Source organism: Peromyscus eremicus, chromosome 4 (assembly GCF_949786415.1).
Source record: "Peromyscus eremicus chromosome 4, PerEre_H2_v1, whole genome shotgun sequence".
Taxonomy (NCBI): domain Eukaryota; kingdom Metazoa; phylum Chordata; class Mammalia; order Rodentia; family Cricetidae; genus Peromyscus; species Peromyscus eremicus.
In genome coordinates this window covers 140,478,228-140,503,874 of record NC_081419.1, presented here as the reverse complement: position 1 = coordinate 140,503,874, position 25,647 = coordinate 140,478,228, and the positions used below count along the sequence as shown (strand labels likewise).

The window sequence follows — 25,647 nt, the reverse complement described above, 5'->3', positions numbered from 1 at the left end:
GCTCAGAGGTTAAGAGCACTGGCTGCTCTTCCAAAGGTCCTAAGTTAAATTCCCAGCAACCACATGGTGGCTCACAACTATTCAGAACACTATGTAAAATAATAAATCTTAAAAAAAAAAAAAAATTTGTAATGAGATCTGGTGCCCTCTTCCAGCCTGCAGGGATATGTGCAGACAGAACATTGTCTATATAATAAATAAATATTTAAAAAAATATTTAAAAAAAAAAACCTCACCCAACAGCTTTAAAAAAAAAAACAACACAAATAGTAGGCTTATTTAAAAGATTTTTTTTCTTGTTATAGTTATTGTTTTACAAATGGAAAAAACAGACCAAGACAGGGTAACTTCCCACAGGGAAGGGATATAAAATTGGCCCATTCAACTTCTTCACGCCACTGGGTTACTTCTTTCTCTTATACCTATTAAGAAAATCAACAAAATTAAAGCCATTAGGAAGGAGCAAAGCTGCCTTCCAAGACAGCTTGCTTCTCTAGCCCCACGGATACCACTTCTGCCCTCCAAAGCACAACATCACCTGGACTTAGATTTGAAGTTCCCTCTTCTCTGGCGGGACAGACCTAACTGTTTCCTCTCTTCAAAGGAAGGGCTGTAAAAGATGAAATGTGAGATGGGCAGGCTGTGGGGCATGTGAGTGATGCCACTCCATCTCCGCTTCACAGAGAGGGGAGCAGAGGTGGGAGGGGTGGGATTCAGGCGCCTGTGGGCTTCTACAAAACAATACGCATTTCTGGAAGCCAGCCACCAGCTTTACAGATGAGCAGGAAGAGGCCTTTTCCACCAGCCTAGACTGAGATGTCTAGATCCAGGGGAACTTAACACAAGGAACAGAGACACCTCTCCTGCTTTTGCACATCAGGCCTCGGGGCAGAGAAGCACCCTAAGTCACAGCATTAGGAAGCTCTAGGTAAGAGAGCTGGGAGTGGGCAAGGATGCAGACACCTCACTTCATAGCACACCAAGGGCTGAGGAGCACTGAAGCCTACCCAGCTCGGTACTGTTTCAGGGCCTTCTTGCTCGTGTTGGTGAGTTCTTCATCGAACACAGACTTCTTCTGCTGCTTTCGCTTCTTGGCTGCACAGAGAAAGATGGGTCGGAGGCTGCTAAGTCCCTTGAAGCTCTACTTGAGGATTCCAAAGCCAGTGGAAGGCCATATATACTGGTAGATCCCACTTCCTCCAAAGTTGGCCACTGCCATGGTGTGGATACTGAGTGGACTCCCCACCTCTTACCAGGGCCTGCTGCAGGCTCATCCTCGGGCATTGCCCGTGCTCGCTTGGTTCTGCGGTTCCTCTTGGCCAGCCGCTCTGCAAACATCTGAGCCTTGAGGATTTCAAACTGGGACCTCTCCTCTGCCTGGGGGCAGAGTAAGGGATAAGCATAGAACAGACCAGGGCTCCACGGGACCTCACTCCAGAGGGAGACCACTCACCGTCATCTCCCCCTTTTTCTTGGCATCCTTCATAAACTTCTTTCTTTTCTTCTTTCCTCTTAAGGCCAAGTCAAACTCCTGCAGAGCCTTGGCAACTGGAGTGAGAACAGAGCATGGGGTTCCGGGGCTGTTTCATTCTGTCTTTAAAACTTAAGATGAAAAGTAACTGGGGGACTGACGGCTCACTTAGAAAAGTGCTTGTCAGGTAAGAATGAGGGGCTAGGGAGAGGGGCTGGTGAGTTAATGGTTGCTGGGAGAGGGGAGACACATTCCTCAGTGGTGCAGCAGCTGGCAAGCTGCCCCTGCTCAAGGGAATAGCCCTACCATGCTCTTGCCAGTGACCCAATTAAATGTAGCAGTCTTAAAAGCAGGAGGGGACTTGCTGGAAAGAGGCTCAGTGTGGAGGGGGAGGGGACAGCAGAGGAGGGTATGATCCAAATATATTAATACACAATGAAACTAACAGAATAAAGACATACATTTTTAAAAGAGTAAGGACCTGAATTTCATACCTAGAACCAACTTTTTTTTAAAACTGGCTTTTTGACACAGGGTCTATGTAGCCATAGCTTGCCTGGAACTCACTATGTAAAGTAGGCTGGCTTCAAATTCACAGAGATCCATCTACAATCATCTACACAGAGATTAAAGATAAACTCAAGCACCTAGAACCCATTTAAGAAGAAAGAAAGACATAAAAAAAAAAAAATGGGTGTACTGGTAATCCATTTATAATCCCAGCACTGGGATGGCAGCGACTAGGGCTCACTGGCTAGCCAGACTAGCCTATTTGCTGAGTTCCAGGCCAATGAGAGACCCTGACTCAAAAAATAAACCAAGTGGACGACACATGACACTTGGAGAGTGACATTTGTAGCTCTCTCCTTCACACACTGCTGACCATCTGCACTTCACCAAGGCCCGGCTGCTCACTACAGTGAAGGTGCTCACTGTCTCTTGACTGCTGCTACAAATGATGAAGACAGGTTTAACCCAGTCCTCAGCATCTTCCACTGATCATCCCAGCCCCACTGTACCAGAAGTGTAGCACACTCACCCTTCCTGCCTGTCCCAATAAACAGTGCAGGATTTCTGAAACTGCTGGCACAGTCTATATGAGAAATAACTCTGAAATCACCACTAGAATTAGAAATGTGCGTATTTCTTCTCCACTTTCAGGAGTTTATCCTACAAAGCAAAATGCTTACTTAAATTAGGGGCACATGTTCAAAGTTTCTCATGACATCCCCATGGCAAAAACTGGAAAAACTTCCACTACCCCTTAAGAGGGAGAAGTTAGTTAGAATTACTCCTATGAGTAAGAAGCATGCTGTCACTTTAATTTTTCAAGCTTGGAGGCAGGGTCTAGAGACTCAGACTCAGGTCCTTACATTTGGGAGGCAAGCGTTTCCCACTAACGCTCAGGACTTACTCTTCTCCTTCTTCCTCTCTTCTTTGGTCTGGAACCAGCTCCTCTCAGGCTCCTGCTCTGCCGTTTCCTTCCCCTTCCCCAAGAGCCGCTTTGCCGTGTCTATCTGTGGGGGTGACAAGGACACTGTGGTGGAGCTGCAGCAGCCCCTGCCAGGTGAGCATGCAGCTGTCCCTGGGCAGCAGGGGTGAGGAGATGGCCACACAGCCTCACCTGGGCTTCTGACTGCTGCAGCTCCTTTTCCTCTGCCTCCAGCTGCAGCACTGCATACACATCTTTCTCCATTTTCTCAATCTTGTCCCGGAATTTGAGGATAACATCTTATAGGAAACGAATAAAGAATAAAACTGAGGGTGACGACTAGGCGGCTAGTGAAAGTGACACAGACGCCTACTTACTGACACAGAACTTCCTTGCTGAATACCTCCCACTAAGAACAGGGCCTGTGATGCTGGCCTATATCCCTGCTTACTTGGGAGACAGAGACCTGCTTGGGCCCAGGAGTCTGGGCCAGCCTGAGCACAACAGAGTCAGAACTCATCTCAAAAGCGAACAAACAAGGGCTGGGGAGATGCCTCACAAGGACGAAGACACAAATTCAGATCTCCAGAACCCCCATGTGTTACCTGGACATTCATGCAGACGGACCACCCATACACATAAAAAATAAATAGAACCTCAAAACAAATAAAAAAGAAACCAGAGAAAAGGGCATCCACAAACAGAGGCTCTGTCCCAGTGTGCACAGTGATGAGCTCTGACTACAGAGCTCATTATCACTGACTCCAACAGGCAGACTCAGCTTTGCAACATTCAACAGCTAAGTCAAAGCCAGGCATGGTGGCGCACACCTTTAATCCTAGCACCCAGGAGGCAGAGGCAGGTGGACTTCTGTGAGTTTGAGGCCAATCTGGTTTACACAGAGAGATCAAGTCTCAGAAAAAGAAAAAGGAAATTATTAAATAAATAAGGCCAACTTGATCAACAGTTCAAGGCCAGCCTGAACAACTGAAGAGACCTGGTCTCAAAATAAAACAAGGTCTGGGAATAAAGCTCAGTGGTAGAGTACTTGCTTAGCATGTACAAGGTCCTAGGTTCCATCTCTAGTATTGGGGTAAAATAAGGAGGAAGAAAGGCCCATACTAACAGAACAAAAGGAAGGAGCCAAAAGAATGAGTACCAACCTCCCCTCCTTGCCCACCAATAGGAAGGGGGGTTGATGAGACAGAGACCTCTCTTCACTTCTAAGAAGTTCTGATGAGCTGGACCCCACATTCAGCATTCTATCATCATCCTTTGGTACACAGCCTGACACCCAGGAAGGGGACGGACCTGTCCAGGGTACTCAGGAGGCAGCAGAGCTCTTGGCATCATCCTGCCTGAGCCCAGCACCCTGTGCTGCTCACCCTGGGGGATGATCCGCGCCTTCACTGGAGCCTTGGCAGCCTTCACAATCTCCTTCAGCATCTTCCGCTCCTCTTCTCCTACCAGAGAGACCGAGCGCCCAGCTCTGCCAGCACGTGCAGTCCGCCCCACCCGGTGCACATAGTGTTTGACAGTGTTGGGCATGGTGAAGTTGATCACCTGGAGGGGAAGCACAGTGAGGTACAGTGGGCAGGCACAGGGAGGCACAAGGACCCCCCACAGCAAGCGACACAAGACTCACTCACCGTTTTCACTCCTTCAATGTCAAGCCCACGGGCTGCCACATCTGTGGCCACCAGGATGTCAATCTGTTCATCCTTAAAGCGCCTAGAAAGAGCCACAGAGATGTTCAATAAGCTACCTCAGCCCAACACCATGAAATGGCTCAGCAGGTAAAGGTACGTGTTACTAAGCCTGAGGAAGTAAGTTCAATCCCTGGGACCCACGTGGTGGAAGGAGAGAACTGACTCCTACATGTTGTCCTCTGACCTCCTCATGTGCACCACGGCACACATACAAGCACAAACACATAAAAAGAAACAGAATAAAAATAAAAGTTAGACAGGCGGTGGTGGCGCACACCTTTAATCCCAGCACTCAGGGGCAGAGGCAGGAGGATCTCTGTGAGTTGGAGGCCAGCCTGGGCTACAGAGTGAGTTCCAGGACAGCTAGGACTGTTACACAGAGAGAAACCTTGTCTCGAAAAGCCAAAAACAAAAATAAATAAAGTTGGCAGGGCAGTGGTATACACCTTTTATCCTAGCACTTAGAAGGCAGAGGCAGGAGGATCTCTATGAGTTTAAGGCCAGCCTGGTCTGCAGAGTGATAGCCAGAGCTACACAGAGAAACCCTGTTTCCAAAAACCCAAAAATGAACAAACAAACACATAAATTCGCTGTGAATCCTTCTTGGAGTCCAAGCACAGGGGGCAGCTCATCATACTGTGCTCACATTTTAATTTATGGGGGGTGGATGGAACAAGGAGAAGAAGCTGGGCATGTAACACTGGGACTTGTGCAAGCCTTCTACCAGAGCCACACCCAGCACATGGGCACAAAGTTCAATGCCAGTCACCCTACACTCAGCCTTAACCAGCATTACCTAGGCACATCAAATCAGTTGTATACTGTCTCAGGCAGCAGCAATTCCTGTGACATTCAAGTTCAGAACAGTCTAGACTACAGCACGAAGCAGAGGCCACAGCCTCAGTGAGTGGAGCTTCCTGACTTCACACACACCTCTCAGCCTGTGACGAATGGGCAGGCGTTCTGAAGGGCCCCTTTCCTGCAGCTCTGCTCTGCTCTGTGAGGACTAATGACAAACCCACGGAAACGCTGCAGCACAGGCTGCAGCACTGATGCTCAGGAAGTGACTGCTGCCCGAGTGTGGGTTGTTGGAATCAAGTGACATGTGAGCTCTCTGGGAAAGCCACACATAGACCATGTATTTCCTGCTGCCGATCCACAGGGAAGCAATCGGCGACCTGCTCAGAGGTCAGGCAAGTTCTAACTACATGCAACCTTATGTGCACAGGTTAAAACTAAATGTTTTCTGAGAAGCTGGGACCACAGGAGTTGCAGACACTGGTTTAGGTCAAGTGTTTAAAGTGGGGCACTGTACTGTTCTGTGTTCCCTGTCACTGCTCTAACACAAACCCCGGGGTCCCAGTTCCCTTCACAAGGAGCTCCCCTCGGCCTGCCCAGGAGAGTAGCACCCTGAGTATTACCGGAGGGCCTCCAGCCGCTGTGTCTGTGACAAGTTGCCGTGGAGCTCGCCCACCTGCAGCCCCAGCAGCCCCAGAAGAATATGCATGCGGTGGGCCTGCTTCTTGGTCTGGGTGAACAGCATCACATGGTCGGTGAAGGTTCTCATCAGTAGAGCTGAAGGGAGAAAAGTGAGCCAGCATGGGGAAGACTGGGCCTCACAAGCCAAGGCAATGATGGAGAAGCCAACTCCCTAGTGTGGTCAACATCATGGAGTGGGGAAATGGGAGGCAGCAGGACAGCTGGCCTCCAGAAGTGACGTGGGCTGGGTGATAAGCAATGCCACTGTCTGAGCTAGGGGAGAATGGATGGAGGTGGCTAGGGGTCAAAAGCAAGAGCTTGAGTGCAGATGCCCACCCTGTCCAGTCCTGCCCTGGGCCTTCACCTGCCACAATGGCTTCCCGGTCCCCTTCCCTGTTAGGCCGGATCCGTATGAACTCTTGCCGAAGGAAGGGAGCTACATCTGTGTTGCTGTTGACAAATATCCGCACAGGGTTCTTTAAGGAGACTGAAGCCAGATCTTTGACCTGCCAAGTACAGGGTCAGAGCTGCTCAGCTCAGAGAGTTGGAAAACACGGAAAGACAGCTTTCCCAGCTGGCACCCTCTGCAGGCCACTAGGCACACCCACCTCATCTGTCATGGTGGCTGAGAAGAGCATGGTCTGGCGGTGGTGGGAACACATTCGGATAATCTCCTTCATCTGCTCCTCAAAATATTCATCCAGCATTCTGGAAGAAGGGGAGAGACATGCTGAAGAAGAGCTCTTCTGTCAAGAGTGAGGGTCATGAGATCACATGGGCCAAGGTTGTATTGCGACTCCTGTTTACCCTGTGATCACTGTTATCTCACCCTAAATTATCTCTGAGTCTCAAGGACTCCACCCTTATACTCTGCAAGGCGCTGAGATCATGACAGCTTATCCCCAGTGTCCTAGCATATACTCCTGATGGACAACAGCTGCTCCTACACAACCACAATGTCAAACATTTGAGTGCATGGACAAGACCAGACCTCCACTGTTCTCCCAAATGCTTCTGTGTTGCAGCTGGTGGTCATAAATCTTTAGTCTCCATCTAGACTATCCCCTCAGCCTTGCTCTCTCTGCATTTGTTGTGTCCTGGTGACTGGACTGATAAGCCATCCCTGGGACAAGGCTGCTGGATAAGGGCTCAGAGAAACTTGAAGCAGGTTAAGGAGATGGTGCTGTGCAGAGAAAGAGCCCCACAGTAGGTGCTACCAGGGTTTACCAATGGGTGCACCACAGACATGAAACACGGAGATGAACAACTGAAGGCCTGGACTGCCATTAGCTGAGCTGAGGAGAGGCACATGTGAGATGCTGCTCAGTTCTTCCAGGATCCAGTGAGGGTGAACCATCCTCCCAACTGACCTCCATCAGAGGTCCAACTGGGATATATATGAGACAGCAAGCAAAGGAAGGGCGTGGGGTGGGTGGGAGGGGTGGAAGTGTGGAGGGCAGAAGCACGGAGGGAGCAGTCCTGGAGATGGCCTTGCCTGCATTACTCTCTGTAGAGTCATGCATGAGACGGACACCTCTCTTATTCCCATGTACAGACAAGGAAAAGATTTGTTCTGGGGATCTCAGTCACGTTCTCAAACCTCGAGAAAATGGTATGCCTCACATTATTTGACCTTCTTTTTGAGACAAGGTCTCACTCTGTATCCAGGCTGGTCTGGAACTTGCTATGTATGCTGAGCTTGGCTCAAACTCTTGGTAATCTTCCTGCCTCAGTCTCCCAGCCTTCCAAGTGTTGGGATTACAGGCATGTAGCACTATTCCTGAATGACCTCTCCAACCTCTTAAACAGCTCACTCCAGAGGGAAGAAAGAGGAGGGAGGAAAGAGTACACATGTATACCCAGGGAAACCCGACCTAAATCTGGACAGAGATCCAGTGTGAACTGTTAACTGGTGTTACGCACCAGTGACCAAGAGCTTTAGAGAGTACCACAGGGTAACAGTGCAGGATTCCCAGGCCCTGCACCTCAGGCTACCTGTCAGCCTCATCCAGGATGAGCACTTCAATGCTGCTCAGATGGAAGGAAGGGCAGTTGTGGAGGTGGTCGATGAGCCGGCCAGGTGTGGCAATAAGGATGTCTGGTGCTGCCCGAAGAGCAGCTTCCTGAGACTTCACATCCAGGCCACCTGCAGGAAGCAGACCCCAGTGGATGGCCTGGTCAGTCACTCATCAGTGCCACCTGCCTGGGACTCAGGCCAAATGCAGAACACACACAGGGAACAAGACAGTCTGAGGCCTTGGCTATATGATTTCTCAATGAGCTTCAAGACAGATGCATTCATTACATTCGGGCTGAGGGCAGACATCAAAACAGGACTTCAGAATTGAATGACTGAAGCTATTCAAGGTCTGAGAACCAGCTGTACAAAGTGATGATGTCCCTGTACATGAATAGCGAGATCATCCTTGACTTCCAACTACATACAGAGGGAAAAAGAGACTAGACGGCACTGGAACCTCACCAGGGGACATCTGCCCCAAACACTGTCATTCACAATAAGCAGAAATTCTACCCTGAACTGATTCAAGAAAAAGGCTGAAGCCTCATCTTTCTTTTCGTAGTTTGAGACAGGGTCTCACTCTGTAGCCTAGGCTGGAAATGACCCCACCTCATCCTCCTAAGTACTAGGAGTACCCAAGATTTTATGGAAAATACTGTTTGCATGTTACTAGGAATGGAACCCAGAGACTGGCAGAAACTACACAAGCCCTTTACCATGGAACTCCACCCCAATCCTGAATTTTCTTCCTTAAGGTTAAGTCTTCTTTGGGTTTGTAGACAGAGTCTCACTGTGCAGTCTTGGCTATCCTGGAACTCCCTCTGTAGATCAGGCTAGCCTCCAACTCACAAAGATCCGCCTGCCTCTACCTCCCGAGTGCTAGGATTAAAGGCGTTCGTCACACATCAGAAGCTTTTTTTTAAAGGTCTGTTTCAACTTATTATGTGCATGAATCTTTTGCCTGCATGTGTTATGTATAACCATATGCATGCCTGGTGCTGATGCCCGCAGAGATCAGAAGAAAATGTCAGATCCCTTGGAACTTAAAGTTACAGACAGTTGTGAGTTACCATGTGGATGTTGGGAACTGAAATCCAGGTCCTTTTTTAGAATAGCAAGTGTTTTGAACCACTAGCTCAGCTTTCCAGCCAAGGTTAAGTTTTATGAGTAGGAGTGCAGTTCAGGGACACGTTATCGTGCAAAAGACCCTAGATTCAATCCCCAGCACCACCAATTAAAGAGGTTAAGTCCTGCCGAATACGGTGGCTCACACCTATAACCTCACTTAGTAGCAGGAAGGTAAGGCAGAAGGATTGCTGTGTTTGAGGCCAACCTGGGCTACAGAGTGAAAAATATAAAACAAAATAAAAAAAAGTTGTCTTAATGAAATGTATTCTCCTGCCTCTATATCCACTATGAAAATGTGTCACCTGATTTTTAGATGGACCCAATTAACAGAAAGGTCTTTTCCTGACATCTGGGGCTAGGATGAAGCACATCCCATCCTCTGTCCATCGCATTCTATTTCCCAAAGGCTGGTGGGCCTCACTTACCCACAGCCAGGCAGGTAGTGATGCTGCAAAACTGGGCCAGCTGCTTGGTGACGGAGTGCACCTGGATGCCCAGCTCTCTGGTAGGGACCAGTACCAGCACTCGAGTGACTGCGGCCTGGCGGGGCTTGTAGATCAGACGCTCCAAGACAGGCAATGCAAAGGCCGCCGTCTTGCCTGGAGGGAGGAAAGCAGGAGAGCAGAGAAGAGAGCAGGTTCAGACCTTCCATGCTTGGGTTCCAGCAGAATCCAGGAACCCAGACCGCTGCCTATGGAAACATGCACCTTATGCACGAAAGTGCTTTCTTGCTGTCACACAATGTCACTGTAAACTTAGGGATTTACTAATAAGTGGGCTGCAGAGCCAGTCCAGCAGTCACCAGGCTGGGTGCTCTCCAGAGGACCCCGAGTCATCCAACCCACAAGCCAACACCAGTGGATGCCAGAAACAAAGCTCAACATTCTTAGAGCCTTAGTTATTTATTATTTTCAGAGATTTATTTGTTTTCTTACAAGTATGTGTATGTCTGTGAATGCATGCTACATGTGTGTGCCCACAGAGACCAAACGGGGGCATTGAATCCTCTGAAACTGGAGTTAGAGACAGCTATGAACTGGCATGTGGCGGTTGAGAATTGAACCCAGGTCCCCTGGAAGAACAGCCAGTGCTCTTAACCACTAAGCTCTCTCTCCAGCACCAAGACTTACTTATTTTTATATTTTAAATGTGTATAAGTATTTCACCTGTATGTGTGTATGCCTGGTGCCCATGGAGGCCATTAGAGATCAGGTGTCTGATCCCCTGGAACTGCAGTCAGATGGTTATTAAGCTGCCAAATGGGTGCTGGGAACCAAACTTTGGTCCTCTACAAAAGTAGCCAGTGCTCTTGACTTCTGAGCCATCTCCCCAGTTCCAAGTTCAGCGTTCTATAGTGAGTCTGTGAAGACGAACTGGCATCCCCATAGCTTTAGAGGCCGTTTAAATCACCAGTTGAGGAGCTGGGCTCAGGGTTAAAAGTGAGTGCTGCCTTCTAGGAGAAGTGCAGTTTCCAACACTCATGCCAGGCAGCTCCCAACTGCCTGGAGAACTCTAGCTTCAGTGGGCCTGTCATCCTCTTCTGGATTCTGTGGGCACCTGCACCCACATGAACATATACCCACACACAGACATACACACATACACATAATTAAAAATAAAATCTGTCTGTCTGTCTGTCTGTCTGTCTCTCTCTTGGCTTTTCGAGACTGGGTTTCTCTGTGTAACAACTCTGGCTGTCCTGGAACTCGCTTTGTAGACCAGGCTGGGCTCCAAATCACATAGATCCACTTGCCTTTGCCTCCCCAGTGCTGGGATGAAAGGCGTGCGCCACCACCACCCAGCTAAAAATAAAATTACTTTAACAACAACAAAAATTAATGGCAATGGTGGTACACACCTTTAATACAAACACTTGTGAGGCAGAGGCAGGAGGATTCCTGAGTTTGAGGTCAGCCTGATCTACAGATCGAGTTATAGGACAGCCAAAGCTATTACACAGAGCAATTGAATACAGATTTCTACAGACTTTATTCTGGTTTTTTGTTTTTGTTTTTTTTTTTGAGACAGGCTTTCTGTCTCAGTTCTGGAATTAGAGGAATACACCACCATATCTGGCTTTATAAACCTCCTCTATAGTTCCAAAAGGCAAGTGGAGGGAGGGGCTGCAGAGAGGGCTCAGTGGTTAAGAGAATTCACTGCTCCTGCAGAGGACCTGGGTTGGGTTCCCAGCACCCATGTGGCACCCACATGGCGGTTTACAGTCTATAACTCTAGTTATAGGGTACACAACATCCTCTTCTGGCCTCCACATGCCCGCATACACGGTACATGTACATACATGCAAGCAAAACACTCATGCACATAAAATAAATCTTTAAAAAGCCAAGTGTATTTAGCAACCTAGAGCCCCAGTGTGTTCTGGCTTCTGTCCCGCCTACCCTTTCACCTGTCCCAGTGGCTGCACAGGCGCAGATGTCTTTTCCCAGCAGGCCCACAGGGATGCATGCCTTCTGGATCGGGGTAGGCTGCTTGAAGCCCATGGCTGTAATGGCCTGAGGAGAGAAGTTATGGTCAGACAGGTAGATAGATGGACAGGGAGGAAGTCACAGCAGACAACCAGGTAACCGCACCAAGCCTTCCGGGACACACAACCCCTTGAGTGCCTTCCCTCCAGAGCCTAAGGCCCCAGCTGCACCCAGGACAGCAGAAGACAAAAAGAAAAGCCTTGCTTTGGGGAGCGGCAGAAAGAAACAGATCAAAAGACAAATGCCCATTCTATAGAGATAAATAAATGCAGCCAAACAGGAGCTGGAGACAACCATGAGGGAGGTGCAAGTCACAACAGGGATGTTGGAGAGGGACTCACTGAACCTGACGGAGCGAAGGAGCACCCCAACAGACCTCTGGAAGAAGAATCTTTAAAGCAGAGGAAAACAGAAATGCAAAGGAGAAAACTGTCCTCAAAAGGAGCAGAAGAGAAAGACGCCTGTAAGTCAATGTAAGTGAAAGTGGGAGCCTTGAGAGCTGGTGGGATCTGCTCAAGAGGGCTCTCTGGCAGCCGAGCAGACAACAGCGTGCCGAGGGGTCAAAGAGGAATGCAAGGAGCCTAGATGGGGCTACTGCAGGAATCAACCCTTGTCAGCTGGAGTGCAGATGCACACCTGCATCCCAGCCCTTGGGAGATGAAGGCAGAAAGATCAGGAGTTCAAGACCTACCTCGGCTACACAGCAAGTTCATAGCAAGCCTAGACTATGAGACCCTGTCTAAAACGAATGGGCTGGAGAGATGGCTGGACAAAAAGAGCACTTGCTGCTCTTGCCGAAGACCTGAATTTGGTTCCCAGCACCCACGGCAGCTCACGGCACCTCTAACTCCAGCTCTAGGGAATCCAGTGCCCTCTTCTTGCTTCCACAGGCACTGGCACGTGAACATGCACATGTTTCACATGAGCACATGGCCACACAGAGAATTAAATCAATCAAAAAAATCAACCCCCATTGCCAAAGCTACTACCTTCAGGAGGGGCCGAGACAGATTCATGTCCTGGAAGGAGAGGCTTTTGTCATACTCAGATGCATCTTCAAAGAATCCTCCTGCTTCCTGCATCAGATTAGACAACAGAGAGAACTCAGCAAAGCAACCCAAGCCCACGTGACCTTTCAGGCTGTGAAAGTGAGCTGCCCAGTGACCGCACACCCAGGCTCACCTGACCCTTCTTCTTCTTCTTCTTCTTCTCCTTCACTTTGAGTGTGTCTATGGGAAAAACAGAGCAGTGAGCATGGCCTTCCTCACCCAGCACCTGCCTCTGCTTCCCATGTCCTCAGTGCTGTCCACAGGTGTCCAGGGAGGCTGCTCTCCCATCCTTCTTTCACAGATAAGGACATTGTGTGGTCACATAGCAAAACTACTCCTTTGAATACAGACAGGACCCCAGCCTGGTAAGTACAATGTAGACAGTAGGCTCTCAACACAACATTGACACATTAGTGAATTCTATCAAAATACTCACTGAACCCCCCACTACATGGGTGAACCTAATGCAACTCAGTCACTCAAGTAGGTGAGCTGTAGAGGAACTGACACTGCATTGGGCTGGGGGTGAGTAAAGCAGCACCTACCTGAAGAGAATTAGCACCTGACACAGTGGGAAGTAAAGAGAAATGCAGGTAGGGCACCCAGCACTGCGGGAGACAGCAGAGCTCCTACACAGCCAAGGTGCATGCATCCCATCCGTTTCCTGCCGCTTCCAAAGTTTAGCATCGGTCTACCTGCTTTGGTGAGGACCTGCTCATCCCCAGAGGAGTAGTCAGTTTCAGAGTCTTCATCCTTGGAGTCTGCCTCATTCCCTCCCAGATTCTCCTGTCCCTTCAGGTCACAGCTCGCCCTGTCTTCTTTCTCCTCCACCTTCCCAGACTTGGCTTCCTTATCCTAGGAAAATAAAGTAGGGTGACTACAAACACCAGGAGACTCAGAACCTAAGAGAAGCCATACTCAGCTCAACAGCCAGAAGAGACTGTGTGGCCGCCGGGCACCGAGGAGTAATGAACACCCAGACAGTGAGGCCAAAAGACACAGCCCAGATCTACAACTCCACAGCTGGGCTCCCTTCTCACCTCTGCTTTCCTTCTCCTCCGCACTTTCTCGATCTTCTCATCCAGGGTAGTGGCTGCCCTCTGCAGAGAAAATCCAGACAGGAAAAAGAAATGTAGATGCAGAAAGCACACCACCCAGGCATGTCACAGGGTCAGGCCTCAAATGTTAGCATAGAAAAGGCTTGTCTGAGCTAGGCACGGTGGCTCACACCTGTAACCTAGCATTTGGGAGACTGAGGCAAGAGGGCCTGAAATCAAAGCCAGCCTTGGCTACATAGTGAGTTCCAGGCAAACCTGGAATGTAGTGGCACCCTACCTAAGACTGTCAAGGCTATTAGACAACCCTACCTTAGGCTTATCTAATTTTAGAAAATTTAATCAATCTGAATACTACTGACAACCAAAAGAGAATTTGATCCAAACACATTACATGCATATATGAACATTTAAAAAAAAAAAAGTTTAAAAAAAACTAGGCAGCGGTGGTGCACGCCTTAAATCCCAGCACTCGGGAGGCAGAGCCAGGAGGACCTCCGTGAGTTTGAGGCCAGCCTGGTCTACAGAGCAAGATCCAGGACAGGCACCAAAACTACACAGAGAAATCCTGTCTCAAAAAAACAAAAAAACAAACAAACAAAAAAAAGTATCAAATAGTTTGTTAAAAAAATAAAAATAAAAGGATAGTCAAGGCTACACAAAGAAACCCTGTCTCCAAAACCCAAAACAAATAATTAATTAAAAAAAAAAAGCTGGGTTACTAAGAACCAATACAAAAACCTTTTTTTTTTTTAAAAGACTGTTTTAGAGGCTGGAGAGATGGCTCAACAGTTAAGATCACTTGCTGCTCAAATTATAGGGCCTAAGTTTCATTTCCAACAACCAAACTGGGCCGCCCACAGACATCTTTAACTCCAGTTCCAAAGGATCCAGCTCCCTATCCTTTTTTTTTTTTTGGTTTTCTTTTTGGTTTTTCCAGACAGGGTTTCTCTTTGCAACAGCCTTGGCTGTCCTGGAACTCACTCTGTAGACCAGGCTGGCCTCGAACTCACAGAGATCCACCTGCCTCTGCCTCCTGAGTGCTGAGATTAAAGTCATGAGCCACCACCACCCTGGCCCAGCTCCCTATTCTAACCTCTGTGGGAACCTGTACACACCTGGCAGATACACAAAAAGAATAAAATAAAGCTTGGTGTTAGAGAGATAGTTCAGCTCAGTTAAGAATACAGCTGCCCTTCTGGAGGACCTGGGTTCCATTCCCAGCACCAGCAGGGCAGCTCACAAACATCTCTACCTGCAGTTCTAGGGGATCTGACACTCTCTTCTAGACTCCATGGGCACTGCATGCATGTAGTGCATTTACATGCACACTTCAAACTCTGTTGTGCTAGCTAGTGTTACAGCATGTGCCACCATGCCTAGGTACGGGCATTTAATAAAGAAAAAAATACATTTACTTATTTATTGAAGCAGGTATGGCAGATAAGAGCCACAGAGAGCATGTGGAGGTCAGAAGACAACCAGTGGGACCCAGTTCCCCCTTCTGCCATGTGGGTTCCAGGGATCAGGGTTAGGCATCAGGTTACAAGTGCCCTTACTACCTCACTAACTGGAATACTATATCTCTGATATTCTAAATGTCATCTGTAGACAAATTAATGTATTTCTCACTATGATCTACAATAAGACCATTTTACAGTGCTTTCCATGACTGGTAATTCACGAGGACTGTGGGGTACTTGCAGCCTCCTCTCCCTACCCCATCAGACCTACATAACCCATTTTCAAACGGTTCCCAAAGCTGCAGAATATAAAATAAAGGTAAGCTGGGCGGTGGTGGTGCACGCCTTTAATCCCAGCACTTGGGAGGCAGAGCCAGGCGGATCTTTGTGAGTTCAAGGCCAGCCTGGTCTACAGAGCAAGATCCAGGAAAGGCGCAAAGCTACACAGAGAAACCCTGTCTCGAAAAACCAAATAAAATAAAATAAAAAAATAAAGGTGGGCTGGAGAGATGGCTCAGAGGTTAAAAGCACTGGCTGCCCTTCCAGAGGTCCTGAGTTCAATTCCCAGCAACCACATGGTGGCTCACAACCATCTGTAATGAGATCTGGTGCCCTCTTCTGGCCTGCAGGCATGCATGCTGTATACATAATAAATAAATAAATCTTTAAAAAAAATTAAAAAAATAAATAAATAAAGGTAAAGGGCCATGAGGTAGATAAGGGTTTGTCCTAATACCACTTCCTGTCCAACCTTAACTGTGTCCCCATCAGCCTCACCTTCTTCTTCAGCTGGCTCATGACATCAGCCAGGGCCCAGCTGCCATCATACATGCCCTCCTTCTCAGTGAAAACGAAGTCAGGGTTGAAATCAGCACTGCGGTTCTTCTGCAGAGCTTTCTGCTTCCGGCCCAGCACAATGGGTCCCTGCAAGGAGGAGAGGGGAAGAGACAGGCTGAGATGGAGGGATAGCAGAACAGGAAGAGGGAAGGGAGGAGGCCTAATAGGAGAAACCCAGAGCTGGAAGCATGGACCAGTGGGGAGAGCCTGCCTAGCATGTAAGAGGCCCTGGGTTCAAATCAGCACACAGAATACAAAAGAAACACATAAGGCACATGTGGACAGACAACACGGAAGTGCCAGCCTACAACTGTCCTGGCAGGTTTTAACACACCTGTCAGTGGAAGTTAATAGTCTACAAAGGCCAAAAGTGAGTAAGTCTGTAGAAATCTGATCAAACACCTAACAAGCTTCATTCCAAAAAGTCTGTCCAACAATTAATGATTGATCTGGGTGGGTCCAGCCCACCATGGGAGGTGCCACCCCTGAGCGGGTGGTCCTGATTTGTGCAAGGAAGCAGGCTGAGCAAGCCTGTAAGCATTCCTCCATAGCTTCTGCTTCAGTGCCTGATTCCAGGTTCCTGCCTTGAGTTCCTGCCCTGACTTACTATGATGATGGACTGTGATGTAGAACTATTAGCTGATATAAACCATTTCCTTCCCAAACTGCTTTTGGTTATGGTGTTTTATCACATCAACAGAAACCTAAGATACATGAGCTGGGGGCTGTAGTTCAGTGATAGAGCATTTGCCTAGCATGAGTGAGGCCTCAAGTTCAAGTCCCAGTACTGCCAGAAGGAAAAACAAAAAAAAAAAAGACTAACTTCATAATATATATATGAGGCTGGGCATGAGGGCACACACTTTTAATCCTAGCACTCAGAGGCAGAGGCAGGTGGATCTGTGAGCTTGAAGCCAGCCTGGTCTACATAATGGACAGGCAGGACTGTGCAGGGAGACCCCGTCTCAATAATAATTATATTAGTAGGTAACAATAACAATATACACATATCAAATCATCACATTGTATACCTTTATACTTAATTTTGTAGTAATACAAATTTACATTAATATACCTCACTAAAGCTGAGAAAAAAGGTATAACTATTGAGTACCTAATATACACAAGGCTCCACACTAGGCGCTAAAGATACAGAGTCATCATCTGGCCGGGTAGTGGTGGTGCACACATTTAATCCCAGCAGAGGCAGGCGGATCTCTGAGTTTGAGGCCAGTTTGGTCTACAAAGTGAGTACCAGGCCAGCTCTGGCTACAAAGAGAAACCATGTCACCAAAACCTCTGGGAAGTCAGAAACAGACAGACCTCCAGGAGCTGACTGGCCAGCCTAGCCTAGCCTAGCCAGTGCGCTCGGTTCTGGTAAGAGAACTGTCTCCAGAAATACGGTGGACAGCTGCTGAGGAATGACACTTGGTGTTCATGAACCTTTGGCCTGCCAGCAGTATACGTACCCACACACATACACTGCACCTGCAGGTGCATATACACCTTCAAGGAGGGACACATACCACACCACACGGGACAGTGGACAGTCGATGAAGGGCAAGGGCTGTGAGAGTCAAATGGTGTAAAGGACAGAGCCTGACCCACTCTGAAAGCCACAGGAAAGTAGCTGCAGGGTTGGGAGCAAGGAGCACTTCCAACGGGACTGCATCGTGGGAAGAAGACCACTCTCCTGCTAGGTGAGAACACTACTAGAAGGGGACGGGACAAAACTGGAAGTATGTGAGGGTTGCCGGTGTCCAGGTGTGACTCGGGAGGAACAGTGGGAGGAACAAAGAAGAGCGTGGATGGTCGGAGGGCAGAAGCCTTGGACAGACTCCTGAGCTGGCCTGCAGGCCAACAGATGGGGGAGGACAAACCGTCCAAAACAACCTCACCGCTCCCTCCTGAGATGCACAGACTGGAGCCTTAGAGTTTAGCTTTCTCGGAATTCGACTGCAGAGGCCGTGGGCCATCCGAAGGCCATGTCAGGCAGGTAGATGCCAGTGTGAGGCACGCAGTTCTGGGTTTTTTGGTGTTTTTTTTCTCGCCACCCGCCCTACAACCACTTGCTCGAGGCTACATCCCCACGGCCCAACGCCACGGCTACCGCCCGGGAGGCTTGATGGACAGAAGGGAGCATGGTGTTCCCGACTGGGCAGGAAGCAAGACCGACTTCGCCTGCGGAGGTCGACTCTGCACAGCCTGGGAGAAGCGGCCTGCTAGGGGACACCTCTGCACGCCGAGGGGGGCTGGGGCCCGCAGCACGTTCCCGCCCACGGCTCCTTCCCCCGCCGCTCCCGTCCGCCGGCTCCCACCTCTTCTTGGTCGTCTCCGGAGTCCGACTCGGGCTCCACCGGCACCTCGTCATCTTCGCCGATGGTCCCGATGAAACCCAGCTCGGCCAGCATGATGAGGAAGCTGCCACTTCCGGAAGAGAATGCGGCGCGCCGACCCGATCGGCCTCTTCCGGGCTCGCCTTCCCGTCATGCGCATGTGCTTTACGTCACGTCCGCTCTAGGAAAGCTTTAAGAGAACGCCGTCGGCGTTTGGGGGCGTGGTTTCGAATGATGACATTAAATAGGTGGGGCTTTTTTTAATTAGAAAACTACGTAGTCAATTTTCAGGAACAAATGAAGTCTGAGTGTGTGCAAGGGTGAGGGGGAAAATCAGAAGTATATGTACATAGATGCCTCGGAATTGTAAAGGCGTTTGCCACACTATCCTGAGAACCTGAGTTCGATCACAGATACCTACAAGGTGGAAGAAGAGAACACAGTCCAGAGTTGTCCTCACATCTACACACCCTGTCCAAGTGAACACGCCCCTCTTTTCATGCACAATAATAATAAACGTGCACCACCACTGTCCTGCTATAATTTAAAAGTTTTAAATAATTTCAGCAGAAAATACAGTAACAAACAATTGACATGGAGTGATCGAATTGTAAGTAATTTTATTTTCTTAAGTTCTTAGATTTTTTTTCCCCACTACAATAAGCACATTGTTTTGTTTTGTTTTTGTGATTCTTCTTTTCAATCACATACTTTCTTTGCTACTTGTTTGTTTTGTTTTGTTTTTGAGACAAGGTTTCTCTCTGTAGACCAGGATGGCCTCAAACTCATGGAGATCCATCTGCCTCTGACTTCCACGTGCTGGAAAAAAACAAAATGCTTTCTGATTTTTTGTTATTTTTTAGACAGGGTCACACTCTGTAGTGTGTAGCTTGCTACACAGATCAGACTACCCTGGAACTAACAGAGATCCCCTTGCCTCTGCTTCCAATTGGATTAAACATCTATAGACCACCAAGTCCAGCCAGGTCCCATTTATTATTTTTTTAAATTATCTTTTTGTTTTGTTTTGTTTTTCTTTCCTTTTTTTTTTCAAGAGACACCCTGTGGTGATATTTTATTTGTCCTGAAATGTGACATTTTATTTGTATGTTAATAAATAAAGTTCGTTTTGAGATCAGAGGTCATAGTGAGCCATAAACAGAAGTCAGGTGGTGGTAGCACATGCCCTCAATCTGATCACTAGGCAGAGAGAGTCTCTGTGTGTTCAAGGACACAGCTAAGCTTGGTGACACACACCTTTAATCCCAGTACCAACCATAGAGACCTGGAGCTCTGTATATACAGGCAGTGATGAGGAAGTGATGTGGCTGGGCTTAGATCCAATGAGAAGGCAGAACAGGAAGGCAATAAAGGCCCAGGTAAGACAGGAAGAGGATCTCTTGGGAAGCTATGGTGAAGTGGTGAGCTAAGGTGAGTTGGTGGCTATTGCTCTGATCTCTACGGCTTGCACCTCTGTATTTGGCTCTGTGTTTCTTATTTAATAAGACTGTTTAGAAATTTGTCTTCAACACCCTGTCTAGAAAAAGTAAAACAAAAGCAAGAACATCATCAACAACAAAACTCATTCATGGGGCTGGAGAGAGGGCTCAGAGGTTAAGAGCACCAACTGCTCTTCCAGAGGTCCTGAGTTCAATTCCCAGCAACCACATGGTGGCTCACAACCATCTATAATGAGATCTGGTGCCCTCTTCTGGCCTGCAGGCATACATGCAGACAGAACACTGTATACATAATAAATAAATAAATTAAAAAAAAAAAAACTCATTCATTGATCCAACCACAAACACTGAGTCATTAATTGCCTATCTATGTATTTATGTTTTAAATGTTTTGATCAGGGTTTTAAAGTGTACCTAAGGTTAGTTGGAACTCATGTTGCCTAGGCTGAGCTCCAATGCTCAGCAATCCTGTCTCCATCTGCCTTTTGTTATGGTGTGAGCTGCCACACCTGAGTTTTATTCTTGTGTGAACAACATAGTTCTGAAGTGATTTGGCTCATCCTTTACAGGACTGTGTCTCATGATCAACCTGAACCATAAAGCTGAGAATGTCATTGTTAAAGAAACTTTGTCCAGGTCTTCATGAACCTGATCAGGGTTTGTGCTGGATGCTGTGGCAGTCGATTGCTAGGACAGCTACACAGAAGACTGAGGCAGGAGGATGGTGTGAGTGCATTCTTCTTGTGACGAGAGTACTCAAAGTGTTGTCTCCAGTTCATAGAAATAACGCTCACCACAGCCATAACAGGGATTGCTACCTAAGCAGATTGACCTGAGCTGCCTTACAGTGATGAGTGTGCTTGCTCTTCAGCTCAGTACAACATTGGGAAAATGTCTCTACCCTGATATAACCAAAGTGATTATAGATCTCTTTAGGAGCAGGGTACAGCTCCTTGGTCAGCTGGGTTAGGTTGGCAGTGTGGTACAGAAGGTCTTTCGGGGCACTGGTGGAAATTTCATTGTCATAAAGATTGATGCTGGTCAGCAGGGAGCATTGGCTCAGGGCAGGGAGAAGGACAGGGTCCTTCATCCTACAGTCTTCTAATTCCAGGGTCAGCAGAGTGTCTGCAACACTCTGTAAGAAAACTTTGAGAGGCATGAAATTCAAATCACTTAAATTGACACCTCTCAGGTACAGATGTTTAAGCTGATAGTAACCCCACTGGGCAAAGGACTCCAAGTCTGACTGTGAGATATTGCAGAAAGAGATGGACAGGGACTCCAACGGCGTCTTCAGGCACCTAAGCAACTGTTTCATGTGGTCATTGAGGAAACAGACATCATCTGTGGTGGCATGCTTGAGACAGTTGAGTTTGGAGAACAGAGAAATGATCTTGTGGACATACTTCTTGTTCCTGTCAGTGGTACTGCCCTTTGCAGGAGTGTGGGTGGGGTCTTGGAGACACGTACTAGCATGGGTTGGGAGCATGATTTTGTGAAGATGACTCATCTTGCAGATGAAAGGTACAAAATGGGCCAGTGTGGAGAGATCACACACCGTATTCAGTTCCAACTCCTTGATGAACTCCCGCTGTAAAATTTTGAAGACCTTCTTGACAATGCAGCCTAACTCTGTACCAATCCTCAGCCTCACACAGCACAATTTCAGGGAACCTCTTCTCATCTCTGCCCATTCCGACAACTGTGTTTGGTATTCATCCGCAGTTAGGTGAAGATCAGTGACAACCTTCAAACGCTGCCTCTTTTTGTTTTGTTTCGTTTTTTTAAGACAGGGTTTCTCCATGTAGTTTTGGTGCCTGTCCTGGATCTCACTCTGTAGACCAGGCTGGCCTCGAACTCACAGAGATCCCTCTGGCTCTGCCTCCCAAGTGCTGGGATTAAAGTAGTATGCCACCACTGCCCTGCTGAGACAGAATATCTTAAGGAACCTTGGCTGGTATGGGCCTTACTCAAGGAGACCCATCCTGCTTTTGCCTCTCAGGCTCCTGAGTCCTCGGATTACAGATATAGGCAACCATTCCTGGCTTCAGACAGTGGTCTCTAAATAAAATTTCAACCTTTGAGAGAGGCTAATCAGATCTAGGCAGGAAATGTACAAGATGAACATGAAACATCTTGTCATTTGAGAAAAACTCTCAAAGGCCATAGAGTCTATGTCAAGAAGACAAAGAAACCTAGATGGAAGAGGCTGGTCGGCCAAAAACAGTCAGCTAAAACACCCTAAAGCCTGCATGTGTAAAGCCTACAAGAGTGTTTTCTTTCTGGTTTTTTTTTTTTTTTTCTTCTCCGAGACAGGGTTTCTCTGTGCAGTTTTGATGCCTGTCCTGGATCTCGCTATGTAGACCAGGCTGGCCTTGAACTCACAGAGATCCACCTGACTCTGCTTCCTGAGTACTGGGATTAAAGGTGTGCACCACTGCCACCAGGCCCCATTTATTTTTGTTTGTTTTGAAACATGGTATTTCTCTGTAACCTGGGCTCTCTGAGGCCAGGCTCGCCAAGAACTCAACAGAAATCCACCACTGCCTCCTGAGTACTGGGATTAAAAGCATGTACCACCAAGCCTGCTGCCTTTAGTTCATTCTTCATATAACAAATAGAGTTATCTTTTAAAAATCTGAACCAGGGGATTTAGCACCCTCTAATCCAAGCTCAGAGACAGGAGGATCCACAGGGCTTGCTGGCCAGCCAGTGTAGCCAGCAACAAGCTCCTGTTTCAGTGGGAGACACTCAAAATATAAGGTGGAAAGACAGAGAAAGAAAGATACCTGACATGGACCTCTGTCCTCCACACCACGTACACCACAAACACACACACACACACACACACACACACACACACACACACACACACACACAAAATCAAAGGCCTGGTTGGGCTAAGTTGCTAGGTTGCTTGCCTAGCATGAAGACCTAGGTTCAATGGCCAGAATCATGGCATGTGTTAGTGCACACCTGTAATCCCAACATTTAGGAGGAAAGGCAAAGGGATAGGAAGTTCAAGACTATCCTCTGTGAAATTCAAAGTCAGCCTGGGCTATATGAGTCCATATCTAAACAACAAAAGAACTTGGGTTGGGGGGATGATTCAGTAGATAAAATGTGATGAGCTTATCTAATTATTCTTTATAAGTAAAAAATCAGGAGTCAGATATCAGGGTGAGAACCTGAAAGATCAGAGAAGCAAGGGAGCAGCCACCAGTGACTTCCTGTCTCTACTGCTCCTTCCTTCAAAAGGGCCAAGCTCCTCTCCAAGCCCTGCCTTACTACTTCCTCAGTTCTCCAAAATCTCTATGGTTAATTTTGGTAAGCTAGTGGCTAGCTCCATCTTCTGATTCAAAACAAACTTTATTGTAATAATGCAATCAATATATCACACCTTTACCCCTTTTTGTCTAAATAAAAAGGGAAGTTTTAAACTGTAACATAGTAAAACTATATACAATAAGTACACTAACTATATACAAATATATACAGGTAAGAATTACATTAACCATGTCTAGTCCATTTGCATTTGGCAAATTAAGAGAAAATACTCCACTATCTATATCCTATCTGGGTGAGTACAAAGTGTTAATCCTAATTTACTTTCTTTTTTTTTTTTTTTAATTTTTGAGACAGGGTTTCTCTGTGTAGCTTTGCACCTTTCCTGGAACTCACTCTGTAGCCCAGGCTGGCCTCGAACTCACAGAGATCCACCTGCCTCTGCCTCCCGAGTGCTGGGATTAAAGGCATGCGCCATCACTGCCAGGCACCCTAATTTACTTTCTATTCTAACTTGTATCACCAACCCAAAACTATCTATTTATGTCTCTCAACCTTATTTGCATTACACCTCTTTGGTGAGTTTCTTTTCTGAATTTGGTAACAATTCTATAACAATAATATAACAATTCTCAAAACTGTAACTATAACTATCTAGTTTTCAACTCTATCAGAGACCTGAGAAGGATATACTATTACCTGAGTAAACAGGAAGTGCAGAATAAACAACTTCCAAAACTAAGAAATGACAGAAACATCTGGCTACCTGGACAGAAACCCAAGGTTTCTCTGCAACATTGGAACATCCATCTTTGGCCTACAGACCTAGAATGTCTGACAGACTTTTCTGTGAAGCAGGAACTTTGAAGGACTCTCCCGCCTTGTCTTGGCAAAATTTGGCAGTTACTTTCTTTTATAACTGCTTATCCAATTTGGACAGCATACTGTCAGCAGTCGAGGCAAGGGCAGTTTTTTTCCCAGTGGCTAACTTTTACCACAAAGAAAGCAAACTCCATATAGAGTTTCTTCAGTGCCCATCATCTTCTCTGAAGTAGATTGGTGCTTCTGGGAGCAGACATGTCTCATTATCAAAACAAAAAACAAACAAAACAAAACAAAAAAAACACAACCAAAAAACCAAAACCCTTATGTTATTAAAACATCTTAAATGTCATATTCTGTAGATCTCTGAAGTATTTGAAGTTCACCTGTCTATCTAAAATTTATCTCAGCTTGACCTTGAAAACATACCTAACATGACTACAAGTTTGATTGTAATAGGTGTCTAACTACTATCCTGCATTTCTCTATTATCCTAAATAGTTTGTAATAATAACCTTAGCCAGATGGTGGTGGCACACACCTTTAATCCCAGCACTTGGGTGGCAGAGGCAGGCGGATCTTTGTGAGTTTGAGGCCAGCCTGGTCTACAGAGCGAGATCCAGGAAAGGCACAAAGCTACACAGAGAAACCCTGTCTTGAAAAACCAAAAAAAAGCGAGCCAGGTACATGTAATAATAACATTCAAGGACTAGAAATTTACACTACATTGTTAAATGAGCTGCATAGGTACAATACATCAAACAAGAGTAGAAAGGTATGTACAGTATGTTCTAACAAAAATAACCTTAAATTTGTATCAATATACAAAAATCCATATTAATGTAAAAATATTTAAGACTAGTAGTTGCTTTTTTGGTTTAAAAGTAGATTCAATAATCTATCCTTTTATCCTATCATTTCTTTCTTTTTTTGTTTTGTGTTGTCTTGTTTTGTGTTTTTCAAGACAGGGTTTCTCTGTGTTGTTAGTGGAAGTTTCTGTCCCACCCAGTCCTGCAGCGGTTCAATCCCAAATAAGCACACAGAGGCTTATATTAATTACAAACTGTTTGGTCTATGGCTCAGGCTTCTTGCTGGCTAGCTCTTACATCTTAACTCAACCCATTCCTATTAATCTGCTTTGCCATGTGGTTTCCGGCACTACCTGTTCTGTCACATCTTGCTTCTCCTGGCGGCAGCTCAGATTATCCCCCTGACTTCGCCTTTCTTCTCTCTCTATCAGCTCTTGGATTTCCCGCCTGGCTCCATTCGGCCCAGCCATAGACCAATGCACCTTTATTTATTAACCAATGGGAGCAACACATATTCACAGCATACAGAAAGACATCCAACAGCACTGTGTACTTTTTTTTTGGGGGGGGGATCCTGTCCTGGAACTTACTCTGTAGACCAGGCTGTCCTTAAACTCACAGAGATCTGCCTGTCTCTGCTTCCTGAGTGCTGGGATTAAAAGTGTGTACCACCACCGTCCAGTTTATCCTATAACTTATATATCCCCCTTTTTCTCTTTTCAGAATGAGGATAACAACTTGTAACCAAGCCCCCTAAATGATGACAAATGTTCATAATCCACTACATGACCAAAAACTTTCATCCC

General features: G+C 47.0%; 2 protein-coding genes across 2 annotated transcripts; both read right to left on the bottom strand.

Annotated features, from left to right (window-relative positions):
• Positions 1-270: 270 nt before the first annotated feature.
• Ddx27 (DEAD-box helicase 27) lies at positions 271-18,609 on the bottom strand. Its single transcript, XM_059261937.1, has 21 exons — positions 18,448-18,609; positions 16,070-16,216; positions 13,815-13,874; positions 13,470-13,629; positions 12,908-12,954; positions 12,715-12,801; positions 11,647-11,752; positions 9,665-9,838; positions 8,087-8,237; positions 6,700-6,799; positions 6,456-6,597; positions 6,034-6,187; positions 4,553-4,634; positions 4,289-4,466; positions 3,096-3,202; positions 2,886-2,988; positions 1,454-1,548; positions 1,254-1,377; positions 1,008-1,095; positions 539-610; positions 271-422 (listed from the first exon to the last, which is right to left on the bottom strand). The coding sequence occupies exons 1-21, from the start codon at positions 18,538-18,540 to the stop codon at positions 404-406; spliced, it is 2,289 nt and encodes a 762-aa protein (XP_059117920.1). The 5' UTR covers positions 18,541-18,609; the 3' UTR covers positions 271-403.
• A 2,072-nt stretch (positions 18,610-20,681) lies between these two features.
• LOC131907919 (preferentially expressed antigen in melanoma-like protein 7) lies at positions 20,682-21,609 on the bottom strand. The gene is given in 2 exon segments (XM_059258981.1): positions 20,682-20,783; positions 20,785-21,609. Coding segments are annotated over 2 exon segments (927 nt in total).
• Positions 21,610-25,647: the final 4,038 nt, after the last annotated feature.

Excerpts from the sequence above, each read along its gene's own strand:
- Ddx27 (XM_059261937.1), bottom strand. The coding sequence starts at position 18,540 with ATGCTGGCCGAGCTGGGTTTCATCGGGACCATCGGCGAAGATGACGAG. Across the intron at positions 13,630-13,814 it reads GGAGGAGAAGGAAAGCAGAG|GATAAGGAAGCCAAGTCTGG; the intron begins GTGAGAAGGGAG and ends TTATTTTCCTAG. Across the intron at positions 2,989-3,095 it reads TGCAGCAGTCAGAAGCCCAG|ATAGACACGGCAAAGCGGCT; the intron begins GTGAGGCTGTGT and ends TCACCCCCACAG.